The following is a 25,370-nucleotide window of genomic DNA, read 5'->3' as shown; positions in this document are numbered from 1 at the left end:
ACGTCAAACCTCCAGATACCAAATCCAAACAAATAGTATCTAATCTTAAACTATATCATGGGGCGCCCGCTGGCCTAGGTTAGCGGTCCAGGTGCATACGCCACATAGGCTCTAATGCCTGACGGCATGTAGCAGGTTCGAGTCTAGATCCCGACAACCTTTGCTGCGTGTCTCTTCCCATCTCTCCCTCTTTCCTGTCATTCTTCACTTGAACTATCAATAAAGGCAGAAAAATAAATAAATATTAATCTCACTGACTTAATCATAAACAGGAGGGGGAAAGGGGATCAAAAGAAAAAACTGCAGCCCTACCAGAAAGTTCCTGTCTTAAAGCTCACAGCATGATAAACATATCTTGAGCACACAAGACACAGCCATATAAAGTATGGCACACAGAACAGCCTACAGACTGGTCAAACAGGTAGAGAATGGCAAGGGCAAACAACTGTAGGTCTATGATGTGTTCTTGCCACAGCCAACGTGCTACACTGCAATGCATGAATCCATCCACCAGGAGTCGGCTGCACCAGAGCTGCACCAGCTGCTTTGAGTGGTTCTCAACCTGTGGGTCGGGGTCCCCCATTTCTTTCTTCTTTTTTTCCCATCTTTTTTTTAGCAACAATACTATAAAACGTTATTTTTTAGATTCAGAACGGAATGTATAATAATACTTAGATCAGAGATAAAAAGAAAACAAAACCTGTATTTGAGTGTGTCTCTCATTTCAATACAACAATATTAGCCTAGTTTAGGGGGAAAGAATTACCTTATGTACTAACTACACGGTGTCAGCTACTTCCGGTCGCCTTCCCGTCTGTTCAGGTCTAGCTCTATGGTTCAGGTCTATTAGCTCATTCTATGGTGAGAAAGAGAAGCTCAGAGGGAGCAACAACATCTAAAAGAAGAAAAGAAATAACCCATTTCCCGAGTTTCAACTGCTGGAATACCACTGTACCGCTGACGGGGACCGAACGACCCTCCATGAACCGGTCAATAATACTATGAGAAGATGGCCTGCTAGTGAGTTCATTGACTGCTTCATTGTTTTGTTGTTGTTAGCTAGGCAGCTAACTTGGCTAACTAAAAGGATAATAGAACGGGTGCGGACCGTAGCTGTAGTTAGCCATTGTTGCCGGCTTTAGTGACAACTTTTACTTTCCCGATGTAAAGAGATGTAGTTTGATCTGGACGTGTCTCTAGTCTAAAACCTTGACTTTTACCTTGAAGAATGCAATATAGAAATACTCTTTTACAAGTAAAAGTCCGGAATTCCAAATGTACTCGAGTAAAAGTATGAAAATGTTGTCATCAAAATGTACTTAAAGGGGAAAACCACCCATTTAAATATTTAATTATATAACTATGTCATTAATATACCTTAGGCTTAGAGGACATAGTTCAATATTGAAAATGGGTGTGTTTCTCCTTTAAAGTACCAAAAGTATAACATGTTTGAAAATAGCAGATCTACAAGCTCACAACGAGTATGGCCTAGGTGTAAAATAGGACTAAAGTGGTTTGTGTATGTTTTATTTGATAATAATTTAATTTATCTGCAAAGTAATAAAAGTTCAAATAATTGTAGTAGAGTAAAAGTACAATAATAGTATTCGAGATGTAGTGGAGTAGAAGTAAAAGTTTTGGAAATACTCAATTAAAGTACAAATACCAAAATTGTACATAAGTACAGTACTTGAGTAAATGTACTTAGATACTTTACACCACTGTCTAGACTCGTCTAAAACCCTGACTTGTAAGATGACATTAATTAGCCTTGAATGAAGCTACAGTTAGTTGCTGGCTTCCAACAACTGGCAGAGCATCCAGCCAGCGTGGCTGCAGTGGTCAGCAGAACTTTGCTGCATCTGCAGATTAAATCATCTTGTCTGACTGTCCAGTCCACAACACTGGTTTTAATCAGAAATTTTTTTGTGTGTGCACACAGGCCGGGCAGTAACGTTGTTGGCGAGACCGTAAAAACGCGCGTGTCCTGGAGTCCGCCGGCGCCTTGGACAGGACACAACCCAACACCAGTGGAAAAACCAGTCGGGCGGTTTCAGAATGGCCACAGCTGGAACAGAGCCCCTGGGGCCGCCGAGCTCCATTGGTAGTGAGTAGATTTATAAACTAATATCATTTCATTAAGGACAACTTTGTTTTTTTTACAACAAGGGTTCATATTTTAGATTGTAATTAGAGAAAAGTGTTTTCATTTGCTTCGTTCTATTGTTTTATCGCGTTTACCGTGCTAAAATGTGGGGCATGCATACGCATGGGGCATGCGTACAAGTGGCTAAATATGTATTTTTAGACACAATAAGCCAGCAGTTTCTTCATTGCCATTTACAGTAACACTTCTAGCCCCCATAAGTCACATCCAACCATGAAAGTTTGCGTTGTATCTTGGGAATGGGCTTATTCTGTCTAAAATGACATATTTAGCCACTTGCCCGCATGCCCCCAAACACTGAAATAAGAATCTCTAAAACAATATTTTTTATTTAATTTTAACACTTATCTTTTATATTCTTTAATTACAATCTAAAATATGAACCCTTGTTGTAAAAAACTAAAGTTGTCCTTTAAGTTACACTAGCGTAAAAGGAAAGCTCAACCTTGTACACAAATGTTATTTCTCGCTTTGATCAGGAGCTCATTTGCCTTTAAGAGGAAGAGCTAACTCTTAATGTATCTACTTGGACCTTGAAGATACCTGTAGATGGATTATCACAGTAATTAGGAAATTCATGTCCTTGTATGAACTCCAATATAATAAGCATATTGCTACTTTTCTAATCCCACCAATGCCACCGTAAAGACCTACAGAGTCTGTTATGGAGGAGACTCGCTTCTCACAGAGGTACTGGTTGTGCTGTGTCTGCATGCTTGTATGATTGTCTCTGAACTGCACTCTCCACTCACATTTGAATGTTCTGGAAACCATTGCTTTTCAGGCTGGATTTGTATAGAGTATAAGCATCTAAAATTTAGCATTATTTCATTTTGTATGTTATGTTCATGCTTTGAGTGAGTTACGATTTGTCTGGTGAGGACATTACTGTCTGTGTGAACTTCCTTCCTCTTATTGCTTGTACATGCCCCTCATTTACATTTTCTTTCTGCAGACTCAACAGGAACGAGAAAAATTGCATCTGTGGAGGTAAGGAAAGAGAAGCTGTAATTTGCAGATGAAAGCTCACACTTGGCAACCTCAAATCTTCCTCTTTGCAACATCACGTTTTACAGTGTACACTGAGTTTGTGTCTCTCCCCATGATTCTTTCATTTCTATCAACAGGGGCCAGGCCCAAGTTCAGCTCAGACAATGAAAAAGACAATTGGTCATCGTGGAATTGATCCCACAGGGGAAACCACCTACAAGAAGGTGAGTGTTGATGTGTGATCAGTAAGACCTAATCAATGCCTTTTCTCAAATGCAAAGCAGGGATTGCATCCCTTTGCTTCCTAAAGTGCAGTGATCTTGGAAGCTATGGGCCCATAAATTGTGTGGGTATATCGACACAAAACAATATTTTCAAGTTTGTGCATGAAACACTGAAGAAAAATTATAAAGATTTAAATAGAAAAAGAGTCAAGTAAAGTGAATAAAGAGATGATCCCCAACTATTATCTTATTCTGTATCTGTACAATGGCTGAGCCATCCTCATTTGCTGGTGCAGCAGACTACAGCAGCAGTAAGGAAAGAGTGGCACTCTTTCCTTACTGCTGCTGTAGTCTGCTGCATATTGTGATTGGTGATTGGTATTTAAACCCTGATGTGCTCTACAAGCTCCCACACCACACACTTCTCGATCCGCTCAGTTGTTGTGAAAATTACAATTTCACAAGTTACAGAACTTCCGTCATAGCATAATTTCACTTTCTTGCTCTTGTTCACTGCTGTATATATGGATACACAGGACAGAACCATGTTTTTAAGTTTGTGAATGAAACCATAAACACAAATGGATTCAAAGTTCAAAGAACTGATTACACACACACACACACACACACACACACACACACACACACACACACACACACAATATGGCAGCATTGGCACACTATACATTTATATACGTCACGATAGCTACACATTTATTTCACAAAACACTTAACTGACCAAAAAGATGTGCTGTTTTAAATCTGTTGGTATTGCCACTTGTCTCGCCCATTTCTCATGGAAAAACACTGGACACTCTCACACTTGTAATGATTGCTATGCAATCTTCAAATTAACGAATGAATGTAAAATGAAACGTTATGTACTGTAGTAGAGCACAACGAGAACAAGAAAACGCGTGTCTCTGTCAGTTGTGTGTGCATTAATGTTGGTACACATGTATGGTTGTGCACTCACAACCAGTCCTGACCACATTAACCCTCTGTATCAGTGTCATTTTAGATTTTGGCGTTGCCTATACAATAATAGCAGATATACAAGCTCACAGTGCGTCACAAAATTCATGTACTTCTGCTATTTTGGGAGATTTTAGAAAAATCATGAAAGTGTGAGAACTACTGGTTTAGAAGGCATTTGTAGAATCGGCCTCAGGTCTTTTAAGTCACATTTTACCCTGGCCTGGCCTATGACCTAAAATGTGTTTGACACCACTGACCTGTATAGGTCTTTTCCCATCTTCATCCAACTGTTCCCTTGCTATTTATTTTGTTTGTATGATAAGTGCCTCAGATAACATATTATTTACACATTACAGGCCTGTAATAAGTCTTGTTGGGCTGTGTGTCCTTTATAGGTCGTTTTGCTGATTAGACAGTGTTGTCATGGTTCAAGTCATCTGATTCTTTCTGACATTCCTTGGCAGGGAGCACAGCAAGGGAATTGCAGACTACTTAATTTGAAGCAGGGGAATTTATTTAACTGACCCACACTCTGTGGTCATTTTTGTTTTGTTTTTCCTCACCTGCTTTTTGTCCCCTCTCTCCCGAAGACGACCTCATCTGCCCTGAAAGGTGCCATCCAGCTTGGCATAACTCACACAGTGGGGAGCTTGAGCCAGAAGCCGGAGAGAGATGTACTGATGCAAGACTTTGAAGTAGTGGAGAGTATATTTTTCCCCAGGTGTGTGTTATCTCTGTCTGCATTTCCTTCTTGTCAACTATTCCGACCAAAGCCATGCTAACTTGTTAATCTAGTTACTTTGTGTCATATCCTTGTTCTCCTATCACACTTTTTTTTTAACAAGCGTTCATGGTACTTCCGAGCTCCCACTGCATAAAAGGGTCTTTCTAAATGTGGGTGTAGGGCTGTCACGATTATGACATTTTACGTGACGATTAATTGTCACTCAAATAATTGCGATTAACGATTTAATTGTGTTTTTGTCGTTAACAATTACATTACTGTTTGGCTTTTAGGCTTTTAAGTTGCACATGGTAGATATGACACATGACCTAAATATACAAAGAAACTACTCACATATTTGACAACTTTATACTTAAAAAAAGAACATCGATAGTGGAAATAGCCGATCTACAAGCTCACAACGCGTCGCAATGCGACGCGTTGTGAGCTTGTAGATCTGCTATTTATAGTTCTGCGTTTATAATTTCGATGTATTTTGTTTTAACTATCCCCACTTGGTGGCTTATTCCTGACTGTGTCTCAACTCTAAACACATCCTTTCAGTGAAGGCAGTAACCTGACACCAGCCCACCGCTACAGTGACTTCAGGTTCAAGACGTATGCTCCAATTGCCTTTCGCTACTTCAGGGACATGTTTGGCATCCGGCCAGATGACTACCTGGTAACACAACCTTCTGTCCTTCATTCACAACAGAAATAACATTGTACTAAAGACGAGAGTAGAGCAGTAAAACTGTGAAGGAAGTGGGTGATTACTGTGTTGTACAGTAACGAAGCAATACCAATTGAAATGGAGAGATTACAAAAACAGTGGTCTGTTATTGTACTTGACTAGCTGTTAGACTTGAGTGAAAAGGGGGAAGTGTGAAAAATATCTCCAGAGCCACATTGCATTATTATTATTCAAGCCTTTTGAGCTCAACAGTGAGTCAAAACTGAATAGAGCATTTTGAAGTTTAACATTTTGTTTAAAAAAACATATATTTTATTAGTGATACCTTTTGATCTATATATATAAAAAGAAATGTTACTTTTACAGCTGAGCACCATGATTTCCTTTTCTGACCTAATCATAAATTTGGAGGTAATCGTAAAGGAATCCTTTGCAGGTTAACTGAATCAAATAGTTATGTACATTGTCATGAACCTTGTTTTTCAAATATGTGTCTTTCTTTTTTTACCTTTACAATGATTAGTCTTTGTCCAAATGTAATTACATTTATGGTCCCAATTCATCTCATAGTTGGATTGGCGTGGCTTATGACTAAAACTTAATATAGGGATTTTATTAAATGTGTTGATCTGTAAATTAATGGAAAATGTACTTGGGAGTACTTGGAGCTGTTAAGAAAGTGGCTGCTGCCCATTGTTAACAACACCCCTCTTTAACACAGTGTCTCTCTGTGTTCCTTACAGTATTCACTTTGCAATGAGCCTCTGATAGAGCTGTCAAATCCAGGGGCCAGTGGATCAGTGTTCTACGTCACCAGTGACGACGAGTTCATCATCAAGACAGTGCAACACAAAGAGGCAGAGTTTTTGCAGAAATTGCTTCCTGGTTACTTCATGGTAAGAGATTAACGGATGCAGTTGGTCAGGAAGAGTTTCTAAACCAGTGGTTCCCAAACTTCTCAGGTCAGGAACCAACAGAGGTTAGACATTTGCCTGGGCCCCAAACTAGTAAAAATAGCAGATCTACAAGCACACAGCGCATCGCTTCGTGCACGTTGTAAGCTTGTAGATAACCTATTTTCACTACTACTTATTGTTTGTATTAATAATTTATATTTATTTATTATATATATATTTTTTTTATCTTTTGAAATGTTTATAATCTTTTTAAATATAGTATAATAAAATTAAATTTTGACTCTACGACCCACTGTTTGGGAAACAGTTATCTAAACTTTAGATACTCTTTAAAGGCGAATGCAAAGTATGGAGGGGGACACTGACGGGTGGAGCCGTCCGTGCTATGCAGACAAAATGTACTGCTAAGCTCTGAGGCTTAGTGCAGCACGCATAGAATTTACAGACGGCCCTGCCCACCATGCGTCTCGCTTCTGAAGTTGAACTTTGCGGGAGGATAAATGGACCTGAAAATAAAATGTGTTAACGGATGTTATTTGTTTATTTATGTTGTCATGTCGTCCAACTTGTTCTTAAACACACGGTCTTCTTTTTATGATGATCGCTTACTCATGCTTTGACTTGTCTATCCTTTTTCCTTGCACTAGAATCTGAACCAGAACAAACGGAACTTATTACCGAAGTTCTATGGGCTCTACTGTGTCCAGGCGGGGGGTAAGAACATTCGAATCGCAGTCATGAACAATCTCCTCCCCCGCGCCGTACGAATGCACCTCAAATTTGACCTGAAGGGCTCCACCTATAAGCGAAGAGCTTCGGCCAAAGAGAGAGACAAGGCAATACCCACGTACAAGGACCTGGACTTCATTCAGGACACGCCCGACGGCCTCTTAATGGAAGCTGACAAATACAATGCCCTCAGCAAGACCATACAAAGAGACTGTTTGGTGAGAGCCAGAGATAATTGAGTCTGCCTGCATAGACAAAACTTCAGGCCGGGAACACATTTTAGTGTATGGGAGGGGCTTACAGTACATTTACAGTATGTAGCAACATATTGTTTTTTGTAGGCTAATTTCTGATTTAAGCCTAACTATAGGTTAGGCCTAAATGGGTTAAACAGGTTGCTATTGTATTCCTTAGAAAACTGTTTCGACGCTAAAAGGAAGAATTCCATTTTTTTTTATGTTTGTTTAAACTATTGTTCACTTAAATCAGACTTGGATGTTGGCGAAATGACATATAGGTAGAATTGTTTGTCATCAGCTATCATATAGGTAGTTGAGCTGATAACACCGCTGATCTTATTATAAGTACAAACTAAAGTGCCACAGCTCACTGATCTGTCACCATGAGAATGACTTTGCCTGCATGCTCACTCGCCCTTTCATTGAAAATGAATTATAAGGAAACTGGAGTGTGGGTGGGAGGGGGTTCGCTGCTTCATCTCTTTGTCAGCGAATCGGACCTTGGTGTGAAAAACTAGCTCATGCTGCTTGCTTGCTTCTATTTCCATCCAGGTGCTGCAGAGCTTTAAGATAATGGACTACAGCCTGCTGGTGGGGATCCACAATGTGGACCAGGCGTTGCGGGAGCAAGCTGGTGAGGAGGCTGTGGCAGGGGCTGCGGACCAAAGGAGACCACAGGGCCAGAAGGCCTTGTACACTACAGCCATAGAGGCTATCCAGGGCGAGGCCAGAGGCAAGGCATCCCTGGATTCAGAGGACCAGTGAGTGGTCTTGATATTATATTTTAGCCCTCTTAGAAACTGCATTATTGCAGAAATTGCCTATTTGTTCTTTTCAATACCAGGGACATGACTCCAAGAACAAAGTGTGCTGAATATAAAAGATTTGTCTGTGTTTGTTTATAGATAACCTTTTTAATGTTTGTTTGCATATACTAGGTTGTTTAGCCTGCTATAAATGATGATGTTGACGCATACCACAATATAAAATCAATAGTAGAAATGACACATGATACATCTGCGCTGGCTATTCAGAATGTTTTAGTGCACCACTGTTTGCAAAAAATTGCATTTCACTTAATTATGTGGTGTGAATGTGAATTGTAATGATTGTGTCCCCACTCCTTTGTGGTCTTTGTTTCTTTCTTTGTTTAACCTATATTTGCACTTAATCATGTTGTGTTATAAATGGTTTTATTATTCATGCAGAATGGGAGGTATACCAGCAAGAAACTCTAAGGGTGAGAGGCTGCTGTTGTACATTGGTATCATTGACATCTTGCAGTCCTATAGGTAAGAAATGTGTTGGGCTGCTTTTGCCATGAAGTAAAACTGGATATTTTATATTGTATATAGTCATACAGATAAGTGACCCAGGCTCCATGTTTTCTCTTTAGATTGGCGAAGAAGATTGAACATTCTTGGAAAGCGTTCGTCCATGATGGGGTATGGCCAGTGTGAATTCACTCCTGTCAATGTAGTCAGTCGTAGTCTGATGTATTAGTAAGACATGTAAACCTGCCATCCCTTTCCTTCTAGGATTCTGTATCGGTGCACAGGCCAAGCTTCTATGCAGAGCGCTTTCAGAAGTTCATGTGCAATACAGTCTTCAAGAAAATCTCATGTAAGTATAGAAAAAGAAATTGCACAGCATCCATACATATCCTCTGCTTGGGGATCTCACCAGTCACTGTTTTTTCGCCTCCAGTGAAGCCCTCCCCATCTAAAAAGGTTCGTGCAGGGGTCCTTGTGGGTCCGAAGAAGACCAACGCAGTAAGCTCTGGACCCCCCCTATCAACCCAAGCAAGTACCAGCAGCAGTCAACTGAATGTACTGCAGTCCATCAGCACTGAAGCATTGACAGATACAGAAGGAGACAGTGGTAAGAAGTGACGAGTACACTACACTAACAGAACTAAAACCAGACTGCTGTCAATGGTTTAAAAGCCAAATATGTTACTTCTCACACTATAAGTATACATTTGTTCAACAATGAATGAACATAACATGTTGTTCATAACCTAAAAGCAAATATGTTCCAGTGTGTGATAATGTCATTTTCACTGGGTTTCTACCCCTCCGCTCCACGCAGGCATGCATTCAGGTCGCCCCGACGTCCTTCCTAAGACATTGGACCACAGTGATGTCACCAGCAACACCTCTGGGTATTCCCCAGCAAATCAGAGTCCTCCTCTTTCCCTGGATGCTGTCGGGCCAGTGGGAGTTGATGTGCACAAGTCATCCATCACTGACCCAGAACGCAGCACCACCACCAGGTAATTTCAAAATGTGTGATCCATCATTTGGAGTGGGAAGGGGACATACAGAATAACCATTGGCACAAAGCAGAATCCTGCACGGGTCCAATTTTGACAACCCGCGCCCGTCCCAGCCCGACAATAATCAGACCGTAGACAGACTGACCCGTCACCCGTGATTATATCAAAATACAAACCAGACCCACCCCACCTGTCAAAAGAATGTACCCGTTTCCCGCTCAGACAGACAGACGAGTAACTCAAAAAGCGTGTTAAAATGCTTGTAAGTGAAATTGTCGGCTCCAAACAAACCTACAAAAACACCCAGACTGTTAGTTGTACGCAGACAGGCGAAAGAAAGCAATGTCCACAGCTTCATGTTTCGTTTGCATATTTTAACACAAAGTGCATATTGGTACAAACAACAGCTTCTCCTTTTGGCATGGTAAGGAAAACATTTTGTCCACCCAAGTGCATGCCCTTCCCTCATTACCCAGGCCTACACTATGCACTTGCTGCCTGTCAATCAATTAGCCCTGGGATAGGCATGCCCTTGGTGTCCAAAAGCATCCAATTATCTATCAAACTAATACTATAATGAGCTACTATAATGCCGAATAATACTAAATAATCACAACTGCAAATGGCTTCTACAATGCCTTTAACACAAAATGGCAGCCTTCAACAATAACGGAATTCAGTGGTCAGGTTTGTTCAGAAACTCAAGTGATTAACAGAGGAGCAAGCTTTCCCTATAATAGACCGATTTCCTGAGCGACACCCTGTAGAGGGTGCCGCCTGTTATCAAAACCTCCACTGGCTGTCAGTCTGTCAGTCAGTCAGTCACGTCACACTATTGCCCTACTCAAATCTCTGCCACTGTTGCCCCTATCCATGCCAAACTTTGCACACACACTCCTTGGCTGCCAAGCCACAACCCCCACCCCTCATTTCTCACATGACCCTCTTCTAGCGCCACCATGAGGCCAATTCTTGCTAAACACATTTTTGGACACTGCTCCTACAGATTTTGCCCTACAATCACCCAAAGTGGCGGTACACAGTATGTCTAGAGTCATGTCATCAACATGGATCTGTCCCATTTCCCATATTCCCTCCTGATTGTCTACGACTGCCTTATAAAGTTTGTATATGCGACGTGACGGTCGCTTGTATCCCGATTAGGGAGTCTTACTGGTAGCCTACATTTACTTAAGTACAATTTTGAGTATTTGTACTTGGGTATTTCCCATTTTCAATCATTCTCCTCCACCACTGACTGCTGTTTACACCGCGGCAATGGCGGCGGCGCTCTCTACAGGGGAGCGCTCAGAAAAAACGGTCCATAGCCATGCGCATACACACAGTGCGCAGACTGTGGACGTGTCGTTGTTTACATTGTCAGATGATTTTAATTACATGTATTACCCGGCTTATGCTTGATTCTGATTGGTCAATCGCTGAAATCAGCGGTCTGATATTTCTGGATAACAGACCGCTCCACTCTATAACAGACCGCTGCCTAATCAAAGGCTCAGAATTCCTGCTGCAGTCAGGCTGCACTGCGTGAATCTCGTGCTGTATCCAACATGTCCACCATGTAAACAAACACACAGCGACATTAAGAACTAAACGTTGCTCTCAAGAATATTTTTACAAATATTTTAAGCGAGAAATAGACGACGTATCAGAAAATGGTTTCTATCTAATCAGCACTTCCTTGTTTTCCAAGGCGACCACTGGGCATCCCCCCAGCGCAACACTTGTGGAATACTTTCAGCTGTCTATAAACAAGGAAATACTTTGTTTTGTTTTTAGTTTTGATTCAAATTATACATTTTATTTAGTAGCCGGGTGATACGCGGGATAGAGACTGGCTCCTTGGTGGTTCTCCATGTATAACATCCCCCGTTATCAGGCTGTCGGGATGTTATGTATGGACAACCACCGTGGAGCCAGTCTTTATCCCTTACTTAATAAAGGAACAGGATGTTTGTTCAATATGTTTTTGTTAATTAAATCAACTGACTGGCATGCTGTGTTAAGTTACACAATTGACGTTTGGGCGGAAACAGTGCTGTTTCACATTAAAATGTTAACCACCCGCGTTAAGTTCAGTACCTCCCGTCCCTGTGAACGTATAAAGTATATTTTTCACCAGTTTTCAAACACGTGTATCCGATCAACAAATAGATCAACATTGTGAAAATATGAAAATAATCTGTGAAAATGGCAGATATACAATCTCACAACGCTATTAATGTCCAACAAAGTATATAGGTCCTTTACCTACACCAGTAAGACTCCCTAATCGGGAGATAAGCGACCGTCAGGTCACAGTATACACAAAGAGGCCTGTAAGTGGCATTGGTTCCACCCACAAGTTTGTACGACAAACGGTTGATGAGTAAAGCCAAATAAAGTTTCGGCCAATCAGAGGAGGGGGCGGGGAAAATGTAAACCAATTAAGGTAGGGTCTCTTAATTATTTAAGAGACTCTTAATGAAGTTAATTGAGACCACCCACAGGTGTGTATGACAAACAGTTAATGAGTAAAGCCAAATAAAGTTTGGGCCAATCAGAGGAGGGGGCGGGGCTAAGTTAAACCAATTAAGGTGAAGGACTGTTGGAGCAGCAGGAGTCGGTGGTCTCCAGGAATTCCCCGTGAGCAGCCCAGATGGGGTGTTGATTTAGTACTTTTTGCACTATTTGGCGGCGGTGGCAGGGGGTCCCTGGGGGTCCGTGGAGGTCCGGGGGTCCTGAAGGTTGTGGTTTGGCAGGCAAGGAGTGTGTGTGGAAAATTTCACATGATGGGTGCAAAGATGGCAGAGATATGAGTAGGGCAAAAGTGTGACGTGACAGACTGACAGACTGACGGGCGGATGGACGGATGGACGGACAGACAGCCGGTGGAGGTTTTTATAGTAAATGCGACCTGACGGTCGCAACAATTGTAAAGCATTTACAAGCCATATACTTCATATTTTACTATGAAATATGATTAAATGGTATCCATTGCTATTTATTTTCAAAACATGAATAGGTATTCAGTGTTGCACAGTATGTGGGTTCAAGTCACTCACACTGTTATCGTGTCATGCTTTCAGTGCTGATGATGAGAACCTTGAAGAAAGCCTTGGTGCCGATGTAATCTCACTCAATGACATAATTCCTCACGCAAACAAATGTCAAGTAAGTCTTCTTCAACTCTTTCATTTCCATGATAATGTTAAAGTTATGATATGTGATTTTCTTAGTTAAATGGCTCTATATTTTGATTGTACTCAGTGCTATAGAGTGTTTGTTCAGTAACAGGAATCTCTGTCTCTTTATTTAACAGAAAATACATTTTCATGTCAGGATACCAATTTTATTTAGTCAGGATCGAGAACTCGGACAGGATACAGATATGGAACTGGAACACTATAAAAATGTGTGTGTGTGTGTGTGTGTGTGTGTGTGTGTGTGTGTGTGTGTGCGTGTGCGTGTGCGTGTGTGAGAGAGAGATAGAGATAGTGTTGTTATTCATTGCAGAATGCATATCTGACCATCTTTGTGGATTTTATTTTCAGGTCTAGGGATCATTTAGAGAAGTGGACTCAAAGAGGGCAAATGGTAAATAAAGTCACAGAAGTTCATGGATTGTGTATGGAAGGATTGTTGATACCATTCTTGGTACGGCCAAGACAATGCCTGTGGAAAATAAGAGACATAATATACTGTATGAGAAGAGAGAGCATTTCCATTATGCTGTTTTGGGGATCACTTTTCCAAATTGCATTCTCTTTTGAAATTCCCAAACCTTTACACGGGATCAATTACAAGTATAGAGATGTCTTTGCTTTGTGACTCAATTAGACGACTGTTTGATTAGTTGTAGACAATAACATTTATGCTGTGGTTATGTAACACTAGACTATTCATCTCAGAGTACCAGTTCCTAATGCCCAAGGAACCCAATGGTAAATGTAGTTTGCAGCCTTTTTTTTTTTTTTTTTTGAAGATCAGACCAAACAAGCCTGCTTCATTGTAGCCAAGTGGTCCTGGGTCGACATGAGGTGACTTTGGATCTAGCGTACCTCCTGTGAACAGTTTCCATTCGTATTCTTCCTATGCAACTTGTACTATCATCAGATACTGCTATTTTTTTGACAGAATTCCACATTATCCGTAAAACCTTTGTCTGAACAAAATGTAATGAGAAATTGCTATTTCACTACTGGCAGTCCAGTAGTGATAGATATAAGTGCCCTACTTACATGTTCACCGCTACCTACTTTTCTTGGGAACTCTAAGACACGTATTGCCATGGATACCATTCAGTTCATGGCATATATAGATCATTGAACAAATGTGACACAGAGGATGGATTGATTACGCCCTCACCCCTCATCTGTGTCTGACATGCACAAGGTCGCTATGAATGGAAATATCCATTCTATACTTTTGTTGTATTTCTAAGAGGGAATCGTATTAGCCTTCCCTCTCTCTGGGCTTACTGTGAATGCTAATTTGCGATAATGCTGGAAAGACCGAAAATGTATAGCTTGCATTCGATATTTTACAGGCTTAATTAAAGGAGTAGTTCGCCCCAAAATGATTTTTTTTTTCTATTGATTACTCACCCCATGGAGACTTGAATTCAATAATCTTTTTTTGTATTTGTCGCATTCCTAAGACAAAAAATTGATAAAATATAAATGTATCCCCATTGATCCGGAATCAATGGGCGTACATTTATTGTAATACATCTTTTGTCTTAGGAATGCGACAAAGAAAAAGAAATGTGGTGAGTAATCAATAGAAAAAAAGTCATTTTGAGGGTGAACTACTCTTTTAAGTATTTCTGAGACATTGTATGGCACCAAATGAAAACTTTTGTACTTTACCTAATTTTAAAGAGACTGTGAAGCAAAAGTGTTAGTTCTCAACTCAGTCAGGCTATGGTTGTGCTTGGAAATTAATTTCTATATACTGTAAGATCTGATTAGAGTCAAGTGTGACCAAAGAACCTTTCTCTGGAGAGCTGACCACAAGGGAGGTGATGGTATTCCACTGTTATCCAAAACTATTTTTAACATATTGCCTTGTCTTTTATTAGCAAAAACAGATAATGGGTAATGGTATGCCGCCTTGTTCTTAAGGGTTCGAAGACAATGCAGCGAGCTGTAGGGTAAACAATCAACAAGTGTGAACTTTTAGGATTTACAATTCCATGTCATTCATTAGTTAGGCATAACCCAGACATGCTGTGTTTTAAAATTAAAGCTACAATCCAGACTTATTTTAATGAATTGTATTTGCACCATTCTGTATGGCAGAATTGGAGCTATCTCTCTTCTCTTTCACTGAGAATATGTAACCCTGCCTGGTGTTGGGTTAGAACACCATTTGGTTGACCATGCTGATGGCGTTTTGGCGTTTTGGATCTGCACATAAGCTTGAGGCAGTACTTCTTGTCAACCACTAGGTGTCCTACCTAACTAGGGTCTAAATCAGGGGTCTTCAACGTGTTCATGCTGAGGACCCCTTTGTTGAGAGAGAGATGAAGCAGGGACGCCCACATTCTTATCATAGATTCCATATAGTTTCATTGTTTGACAGCACAATTGTCAGTGTATGTCAATTGTGTTTTCAGATATTTAACCACTTGAACTGTCAACACTTAATACACTTGACTTGACCTTTCACTCTGTACTTAGTCTGCTCTTTTTCCTCTAAGCTCTTTGGCCGAAAAGCACGAGGCATTGTGAGCTTGTAGATCTGCTATTTTTGGCTAAAGTTCTCAGAATATGGACGTTAGGGTTCATGTGGTTAATATAAAAAAGGGAGAAAAAAAGGTTTCTATCACACAAAGATTTGAAGGACCCCCTGTAGTAACTCTAAGGACCCCCTGTTGAAGACCCCTGATCTAAATTTACCAACCACTACAGATGTGCTAGTTATATTGTATTAACATACTCTGCCATACAGATTGATTAATGTAATTAAAAAAAAAGTTCTGGGTTGAAGCTTTAATATTGTATTTATGTAACTTATCTATTACTGCTACAATTGTAATTTTGTGAAGCACAAAAGATAGGCCTATGCACACTCCATTTTCTTGGCAGGTTGTATAAACAAAGTCAGACCAGTCCTTTTTAAACACTGATGAGCTGTTTACCTATGCAATGCATTTCTTAGTTTGCACCTCCCGCAAAATGTCTTAATTAATGGACTGTGCAATAAATTAGATTTAGCGAATGATTTTTTACAACTATGCTCAAACAAAGCCTTACGTTTCATCTGGCATCTTTCAAAATGAGCCTTAGTTGCCCAATTGTTGAATACATTCTGTAAATCAGTGGTTCCCAAACTAGGTGTGCGTGATCCACAAATGGGTCCCGACCCAGTGTTTGGGAACCACTGCTGTAAATGGTAGTAGGCCTAGTGGTTATTTTATACTGTTGGTTTTATACCAGACTTGCCAAACAATGCATTGTCCCATTATCATGCGGAAAACAAACTATTTTGTAAATGCACACGTCAGAAGGAAATACAACACACTCAGTGTATGAACCAAGTATGTAAATAGTTATATTTATTGTCGTATATTTCAATATTCCATATTGTCGTCTGTGGTCTACAAGAAGCGTATGTTGTATGGAGAAATTGGGTTGAAAGAACTTTGACTGGGATATTGCATTGCTCTGGAAAGATGGACCTGTCACTAATACTTAAAACTTATAACTTTATTTGATATTGTGTGTTCTATGAAATCTTAACTGTACTTTCTTTATATCTTATGTTTTTGTTTGTCTTCCTTGATATAACAGATATAAATGTGTATATAGGAATCACAGCAGTGCCTTTTTTTTGGGCATAAGTTGCCAGTTTTTCTTTTTCTTGATCTTTGGGAACTGGAAGGTGTTGTTCATACTGCTGAACCTGAATTTTATTAAAGAAAATGGACAAAAAGAAGTGTTGCTGATTTCTTTATTTTTTTTGCCTGCATATGCATTGCATGGCGACAATATTTATCATAAAACCCCTGATTTGTTTATTTTATACGAAATAAAAAGAAAACACAGGAGGCATATCATAATATGTAATACTAATATGTAAGGGTTAAATTCCGACCAATCACGTCTCACGTTGTAACCCCCTCCTGTTCTTCCTCTCGCCCAATAGACAGTGAGGTTATAGCATTACGACAGAGAGCAACAAGAAGTTTTTCAAAATGGGGCTTGAAAGTACTATGGTCTGGTAAGGATAATACAAAAGCCTTTTTTAAATTGTATCTGTTGATAAGAAAGCTCTGGCATGTTCGGCACATAAAATATCGCTGTTAAAATGTTCGTATCCGAGGAAATAGTCTTTAGGGCAGGTTGAAAAAACGGACCATGAAAGATTAGCCTCCATGGACTGGCTGAGTCATGATAGCTAACAACGACATGTCAGCTATTGTGTACCGAAATGAACAAACATCCCGTACATGCATACATGCAGGCTTCTGTTTAATGATGATGGGACCATTGTCTCAATGGTCAGTTGACAGTATCTTTGATTTGACTGTTAAGAAGATCACCAACATATTGGTTGGTTGACACGAAAGTCATCTCTCTTGCTAACGTTTTGCCGTTAGCATTAGCTGTCGGTGTTCATGCTAGAATAGATTATTAATGCTACAATTATGTTTCCCTTCTCTTCGAGATTGAGGAAGGATATTGGGCATTTCATTAACGGTCTACAAATGTGTCTCTTTAGAGGTTTTAGGCAATATCAGTGTTGTAAAGTAACTATAAGTACTTTTACTGAAGTACTGTGCGCAAGTACAATTCTGAGGTATTTGTACTTTACTTGAGTATTTTCAATTTCTGATCATTTTACTTCTACTCCCCTACATCTTGGATCCACATATTGTACGTTTACTCCACTACATTTAGTTGAAAACATTAGTTACTAGTTACTTTGTAGATTTTAATTATCACAAAACATTCATTAACCACTTCAGCCCTATATACATTTCTGCCATTTGAAAATGGCAGATCTACAAGCTCTAAATATGTGTCTTGTGAGTTTATAGATCAGCTATTTCATATTCATCAATTTATGCATCAACAGCTGTTGGTGCATACAGCCCACACCTTTTCGGTCAAGTTATTTACTCTTATGTACTCTGTATTGTTGCTGTCGTTTTGTATTGACCGAGATAAATAAATAAACTAACAATTTAAAAAGATTATACCCTTTTTTCTATAACTTAAAACTTGTGAAATTGGACATTCTGCATGAGTACATTTTACTTTTGTACTTTAAGTATATTTTGATACCAATACTTTTGTACCCTTACTCAAGTTATTTTTTAACAGAGTATTTCTACATTGCAGTATTGATTTAAGTAACAAAAGTGGGTACTTTTTTCCACCACTGTACAATATTTGTATTGCTTTTAATTTGTGTCGTTCGTTCAATGTTATGCCAACTAGTCCATCTTTATAAGAACAGTTGGCTTCTTCACTGCAATAGACATAAGGTGACCTCATTTAACTATTGTCAACAAACTCTTAACAAACTGTCCCAAATGATGTTATCTACTGCAGGGATACTCAAACTTCTGAACTTGTGGGCCATATTACAAAAATGTCAAGGGGCCACGGGCCAGTTGATAAAATGATATAACCTGATAACTTCTCTCTTTTATTTGCTTTATTTCCACATAACTTAAGTCAAGTGCAATGTGCAATTTATGGCTTGGAATTCCATTTATATTCTAAGTGACAGCTTTTTGCAATATCTTCTCTCTTTTTAATAATTCTGTGCAATTAGCACTGGAACGGAAGGTCCAATCTGCTCAGTTTAACGCTTGTTGAATGTGTGACTGTGAGGACATTAAGCTGGTGGGCCAGTCAAAATTGTGCCGTGGGCCGGAAGTGGCCCACGGGCCGGAGTTTGAGTATCACTGCTGGATGCTTAGTAAAGGAATCCTAACCAATTCACATATTTTCCTTTGGCCATCAGTGTGGACAACAGTGAGTATATGAGGAATGGAGACTTTTTGCCTACAAGACTACAGGCTCAGCAAGATGCTGTCAACATTGTCTGCCACTCCAAAACTCGCAGCAACCCAGAGAACAATGTGGGCCTCATCACTATGGCAAAGTGAGCTTTTCCTTGTATTAATATTCAAAATAAATTCAAATTAACTGAAATTACTGTGTTTGAAATCTTCAGTTTTGATGGACTGCCAAGTTGACTGGATGAAAGCATCCTATATGTGAGTGCATGCATGCAATAACTGTGCTAATGCAACTTTGTTGTGTTCTTATGCTGGACTGCAGTAACTGTGAGGTCCTGACCACACTGACTCCAGACACTGGTCGCATTCTCTCCAAACTACACGCTGTCACACCCCGCGGGAAGATCTCTTTTTGCACAGGCATCAGGGTGGCTCATGTAAGTGACATGATTCATTTTGCTTACTATTTTCAAGCAAACCAAAAGTGTCGCTTGCCAAAAATAACACATTATCTGCAAGCGACAGTTGTAAGACACATAACTATAATATAAATTAGTATAAATTATGCTTTAGAAGACCTAGATCTATGTTTTCATGATGGCTTTTATAGATTGATATTATTTTTGCTTTGTGCAGCTTGCCCTCAAGCACAGACAAGGAAAAAACCATAAGATGAGAATCATCGCCTTTGTGGGAAGCCCTGTGGAGGATAACGAGAAGGATGTGAGTGTGCGTCATGTCTGCCAGATAGCAAACCATAATTATATTAGAATTAGCTATTCTTCATGTTGAGATATTGCACATTTAGGAACAAATTAAGAAATGTCCAATGCCAAGGTTGTCATGGCAATGACTCCACATCTCTCTATTTGTAACACTCTACCTCTTTGTCTCTATTCCTGTCTCAATCTTCCTCCTACACAGCTTGTCAAATTGGCAAAGCGCTTGAAAAAAGAGAAGGTCAATGTGGATATTATCAACTTCGGAGAAGAGGTGAGAATACTTTTATTTCTCTTAAACCAGATTACATTGAATGAAATTTAACCAAATGTGACATAATCTTGCTCCCCAGTGAAAGCTTCTGAGAACTCTGGCTGTTTCAGTGTTTAAATCTTAGCCAACCATCACATACTTCTCTCCGTCTTCTCTTTCCCAATTCGTATTTAGGAATTGAACACAGAAAAGCTTACTGCCTTCATTAATACTCTAAATGGCAAGGAGGGGACAGGCTCCCACCTGGTCACTGTCCCTCCCGGACCCAGCCTTGCCGATGCCCTGCTCTCGTCACCCATCCTGGCCGGTGAGGGAGGCTCAATGATGGGCCTGGGTGCCAGTGACTTTGAGTTTGGTGTGGACCCCAGTGCTGATCCAGAGCTGGCCTTGGTAAGATGGATGTACAAGAATATTTATATAATCTAATTGGAATTCACACACACAAATACTGGTGATGTGCTTTAAAGTACTTGGCGCCCAGATCTGCAGATGTATCATTGGTTTATTGTTATTCTGCTGATGCAAGATAAAAACCTTTTTTAATTCTACTGGTACTAGAGATGTACCGTTTTCTAGCTATCACCTAAAAATACATACTGTAACAAAGCCTAGGTGATAGCTAGGAAACTACAATGGGGTGAAGTGAATAGCTCTTCACCCTGGACTCTGATAGAGGCTTAACAGGTCTGTAACTCTTGAGTTATGGGGGACCTTGAAATTAAAAGGTTTGAGAACCACTGATCTAGGAATGAATACAAAAATCCCAATATATATTAAACGGTAGTGCACCATCAACTGAAGCATTCAAAATACAAAATAATTGATTTCTTATCATCATGTGATAAATGATGTGGTATGGTATAGGAATGGCATAATCATAGATGCAGTATCGGCAGCTTTTCCGATACTGGTATGGGAACAACTGTCCTCTGCTTTCAGTTGGCAATTTGTGTGTGTCCTTCAGGCCCTACGTGTGTCTATGGAGGAGCAAAGACAGAGACAGGAGGAAGAGGCCCGCAGAGCAGCCGCTGCCTCTGCCGCTGAGGCAGGCATGCCCACACCCACTGCAGACGGTAAGATTGTGTGACATTATGCATGTTCCCACGCTCTAAAGAATGGCATTTGACGCAAGAGAGAGCCTTCTCTTCTGCATTCGATTATTTTGGTGGCAGGGCCTACACCAAATGTGCTTTGAAGAAACGACAGTAGAGATAATTACTTGACGTGGCTGTTGTGTTCCTCAGTGTTCCACTTAAAGTGGTGACTTATTGAATTCTGTGGTTGCAGTGGTTATATTTTTGACTTAACTAGTCTTCTCTTCACTGTTCTCTGATTATCACCTCACTTAAACAAACCTAAGGAAAACCTTTGCTTTTAAGTCAAAAGCCAGACACTAGCAAAATAGTTCCCACCTTTTAAACCTTTATTAATTGGAAATTAATAAAGGAAATTAATTGGGGAAATCCCGCTAAGTCCCGCTAAGTCAAACGCCGATAAGGCAAACGCTGATAAGGCAAACGCAAATGTACTGCCCGGGTCTCCTACTGTAGTGATCTTCTGCCGTCCCGTTAAGGAAAAATGCAACAGAGTAGCCTCCTTTTGTTTTGGTGAAATGAATAAAGAATTTTGAGCAATACAATGGTTATATGTCACAGTTATTGTCCACGACATTGCAAGCGGCGCAAAGGCCAGCGGACCTTGGTCCTGCTCTTCGCGCCCGAGCGCCGCAGGCGCGAGTGCCCGCGAAGAGTTACGTAGCCGTGGTGAATGCAATCGTTATATTTATGCCCAGGCCGTAAGGCCTGGGCAAGCGCACGATAAACGCATGAATGTAATGAAACGTGATGCAGGTGAGCTCACATTTCACCATAACAAAAGGAGGTTTAAAAAAAAAAAAAAGGAGTTTGTCTTATCGGCGTATGCCTTATCGGCGTTTGCCTTATCAGGACGTGCCCAATTAATTGATCTGTATTATCAGAGGTAGGGTGTAGGAATTGAGACAAAAAAGAAATAAACTTTATGCAACATTTAAGCTTATCGTTCACTGAATCTCAAAAGGTTTCATGCAAATTCTATGACAACAAAGTAAACGGTCAAATGGAATGGGCAAAAGAGGTATTTGAGATTACCTTTTTAGATGGATGGGTACTTTTTAGATTGTATTGGTAACGCCCAGTTTGTATTCTGTGATTCCAACTGTTTTTGTCATTGTCTCTGTTTCTACCAGAATCGGAGGAGGCCTTGTTGAAGATGTCTGTGTCTCAACCAGACACAGGCACTGCAGTGCTGCCTGACTTTAGCAGCATGACAGAGGAGGAGCAGATAGCCTATGCCATGCAGATGTCTCTTGCAGGAGGAGGTGAACCACAACCATACACACTAACACACACTGTGCTGTCATTACTGAACAACAAACAATATGTCCCATTGTATACATTGATCTATCTTTCTTCCCACTTGTAATCTGCCATCAGAGTATGGAGACATGGACACAGGAGCCCCTATGGACACTGCAGAATCTACCAAGGTACACTATGGGTCATCGTGGTCTTCACTGCATGTAACAGGGCCAAGTCTCCCCCCATTTCCTGTCAGTCTACTGTCCTATCAATTGTAATTTGATTGGCTGAGAGGCATTCTCATGCCTACAAACTTGTCACCTTTTGGCAACAAAAGCGATTTTTAGTGTCAACCAAATCATTCATTTTAAAACTGTCTTTTCACAAAACAAAAGCACTGTTTAATAGGCTAGTCCGTCGGCTAGCCGCACATATTCCTCATTTTAATTCAGGAAGGGAGTGAGGTTCTGCTGCCTTCCTATCACTCCTGGTTCAGTGAGATAATTCCCAGGAAGAGGCAATCAAAACAAATCCTCTTGGCAGATAACAAATCAAAAGGGTTAACTTGGCGCTCTCACCTGGAGGTTATCAAATGTCCTTCAACGAGTGCATCCAGAGGCAGTCGGTGTGTGAACTTGTATTTCACAATTTGTAGCACAGCATATTATATTATATAATTTACATTTGCATGATGGATTAAAGAGAGAAGGGAGCAGATGAGGGGAACGGCAGTCGAATCTCTGGCACCGTTGGACCAATAGGTGTTAAAGGGATATTTCACTTTAAAAAAAAACGTTGTCATTTTATCATCTAATCAGGCTTTTGGGAACACCCAGGACAGTTTTTTGAATTTCTTAATTAAGTATTTAGATATTAGATATTCATTTCCCCTGATTTTCCCCCTTCCAGGACCTTCCTATAAAACCCATTATAACTTCAAACTCCATTTTAACTATGATAGATTCAATTAAAACACCTGTATTTTTTTTCTGGGGACTCCTGACACCATCTGAATACGTGAGCAGGCCGTGTTTTTTCGATAACAACTTTCATTGATTTCTATAAATTTTTTGGGGAAATGAAAATTATTAAATTCAATAAAAGATTATAAAAAATAAATGAAAAAAAGTCATCGAAGAACACGGCCTGCTCACGTATTCGGAGGGTGTTAGGAGTCACCAGAAAAAAGGACAGTTGTTTTCATTGTATCTATCATGGTTAAAATGGAGTTTGAAGTTATAATGGATTTGTATAGGAAGGTCCTGGAAGGGGGCAAAATGGGGGAAATTAATATCAAATATCTAAATCCTGAATGAAGAAATTCAAAAACTGTCCTGGGTGTTCCCAAAAGCCTGATTAGACGATAAAATGACAAGTTTTCTTTTAAAGTGAAATATCCCTTTAATTGTTAAACTTTACACGCACACCCCTAGTAGGTCAAGGAAGAACATTGATGACCCACATGTTTAAAATTGTCCTCACGGGGGTGCTATAATGTGACCCACTTATTATTCAGGCCTGTCTCTTGAACCCTACAAAAATAAATGGTATTTACAATAGAAAGTAATAGCAGTTCATACTGTAAGTAGCTGGGTAACAAGCAGGATAATGCACAGTGAATTGGTCATCACAGCAAAATAAACACTTCAGGGTGATATGCACGCTGTGTACGCTATGCCTTATTTCAGGGGTCTTCAACAGGGGGTCCGGGGTCCCCAGAGTTACTACAGGGGGTCCTTCAAATCTTTGTTTGATATAAAAAAAATCTCCTTTTTTATATTTACCACTTGAACCCTAACGTCCATATTCTGAGAACATTAACCAAAAATAGCCGATCTACAAGCTCACAACACCTCGCGCTGCGAGGCGTTGTGAGCTTGTAGATCGGCTATTTTCGGCAAAGAGGTTTGGTGTAGAGGGGAAAAAGAGCAGACTAAGTACAGAGTGAAAAGTCAAGTTTATTAAGTATTGACGGTTCAAGTGGTTACATATCTGATAACACAAATTGACATGAATCCAAAATACACTGATCATTAGTCAAACAATGAAACTATATGGAATCTGGGGGTCCCTGCTTCATCTCTCTCTCTCAGCTAAGGGGTCCTTGGCCTGAAAACGTTGCCTTATCTAATGTCCCATTCTTGTCTGGTGTTCTACATTGCCAGGAGGAGGACGACTATGACGTGATGCAGGATCCAGAGTTCCTCCAGAGTGTCTTGGAGAACCTGCCGGGCGTGGACCCCAACAACGAGGCCATCCGCAACGCCATGGGCTCCCTGGCCTCCCAGACAGGAAACAACAAGCCAGACGGCAAAAAGGACGAGGAGAAAAAGAAATGAGGAAGCAAGGACCGAAACATACACAGGACTGAGACATGGACATGACATGAACAGTTGGCAAGACTAAAGCCGATTCATACTTCGTCGTGCGACGGCGCAGCAAGAATAGCAGGCCTAACAAGCTCACAACACGTTGCGGATGCGACGTGTGTTGTGCTATTCTCGGCCACTCTCACGCGACCATTGTGTGCGCGACAGAGCATAAATTAGGCTTTAATGCAGGATTATGTTAATATAAAAAAAAGATTGATTGACCTACCGTTTGATGTCCCTGCATGACCAGACTGACAGACTGACGGACTGACACTAAATATCGAAATATATTTGGCAGACATTTAAAAGAACCAACATGAAAGGGTGATTATTATTCACAAGTGAAAATGTTGACCACCTATTACAATTGATTGCTTTTCATTGGTATTACTGTAAGATATAACTCGGGCTTCTCAAAATGCCCTTTGCTTTCTTTACCCTACCTTTTTGGATACCTTTCTGGTGGACTGACTGACAGACTTTACAATTGGTTTGTATGGTGACGACAGGTTTCTGAAACAACCAGTTAGCCATAATCCTGTCATGTCTTTTTGTTTTCTTTTGCAATAAAAAATGGTATATGGACATTTCTGTGTGCTTAATTCATTCATTTGTCAAATTGAATATATTTTTATTTTTAATCACGATTGGAAGTTTCTGATGAGAAACCTACAACCTTCCCATGATGTTTATGTGGAGCACAATAGCACATGTTTTTGTCAAGGTTGAATTATGAATAGGCCTAC

General features: G+C 40.2%; 2 protein-coding genes across 3 annotated transcripts; both read left to right on the top strand.

The window, feature by feature from the left end:
* The first annotated feature begins 879 nt into the window (after positions 1–879).
* LOC308293438 (phosphatidylinositol 4-phosphate 5-kinase type-1 alpha-like) lies at positions 880–14,617 on the top strand. The gene is made up of 16 exons (XM_080735968.1): positions 880–1,020; positions 1,946–2,110; positions 3,126–3,160; positions 3,298–3,384; positions 4,953–5,083; positions 5,651–5,768; positions 6,524–6,676; positions 7,345–7,644; positions 8,218–8,426; positions 8,874–8,957; positions 9,062–9,110; positions 9,204–9,288; positions 9,373–9,546; positions 9,757–9,940; positions 13,030–13,114; positions 13,495–14,617. The coding sequence occupies exons 2-16, from the start codon at positions 2,062–2,064 to the stop codon at positions 13,498–13,500; spliced, it is 1,749 nt and encodes a 582-aa protein (XP_080592094.1). The 5' UTR covers positions 880–1,020; positions 1,946–2,061; the 3' UTR covers positions 13,501–14,617.
* Positions 14,618–17,113: 2,496 nt separating this feature from the next.
* LOC308293440 (26S proteasome non-ATPase regulatory subunit 4) lies at positions 17,114–25,211 on the top strand. Of its 2 annotated transcripts, none has more exons than XM_080735972.1 (10): positions 17,114–17,167; positions 18,923–19,063; positions 19,243–19,357; positions 19,557–19,643; positions 19,845–19,913; positions 20,088–20,303; positions 20,878–20,986; positions 22,141–22,272; positions 22,388–22,440; positions 24,418–25,211. In XM_080735972.1, exons 1-10 carry the CDS (start codon positions 17,142–17,144, stop codon positions 24,589–24,591), a joined length of 1,122 nt encoding a protein of 373 aa, XP_080592098.1. In that variant the 5' UTR covers positions 17,114–17,141; the 3' UTR covers positions 24,592–25,211. The 2 variants fall into 2 exon arrangements, with proteins under 2 accessions (XP_080592098.1, XP_080592097.1); XM_080735971.1 differs by having other exon boundaries at positions 19,557–19,649.
* The last annotated feature ends 159 nt before the right edge of the window (positions 25,212–25,370 follow it).

The sequence above is a fragment of the Nannobrachium achirus genome (genome assembly GCF_963921795.1).
Source record: "Nannobrachium achirus genome assembly, chromosome: 10".
In the NCBI taxonomy this organism is placed as follows: Eukaryota; Metazoa; Chordata; class Actinopteri; order Myctophiformes; family Myctophidae; genus Nannobrachium; species Nannobrachium achirus.
Note: the sequence above shows the minus strand (reverse complement) of the source record. Positions and strands in the feature narration are given on the sequence as shown.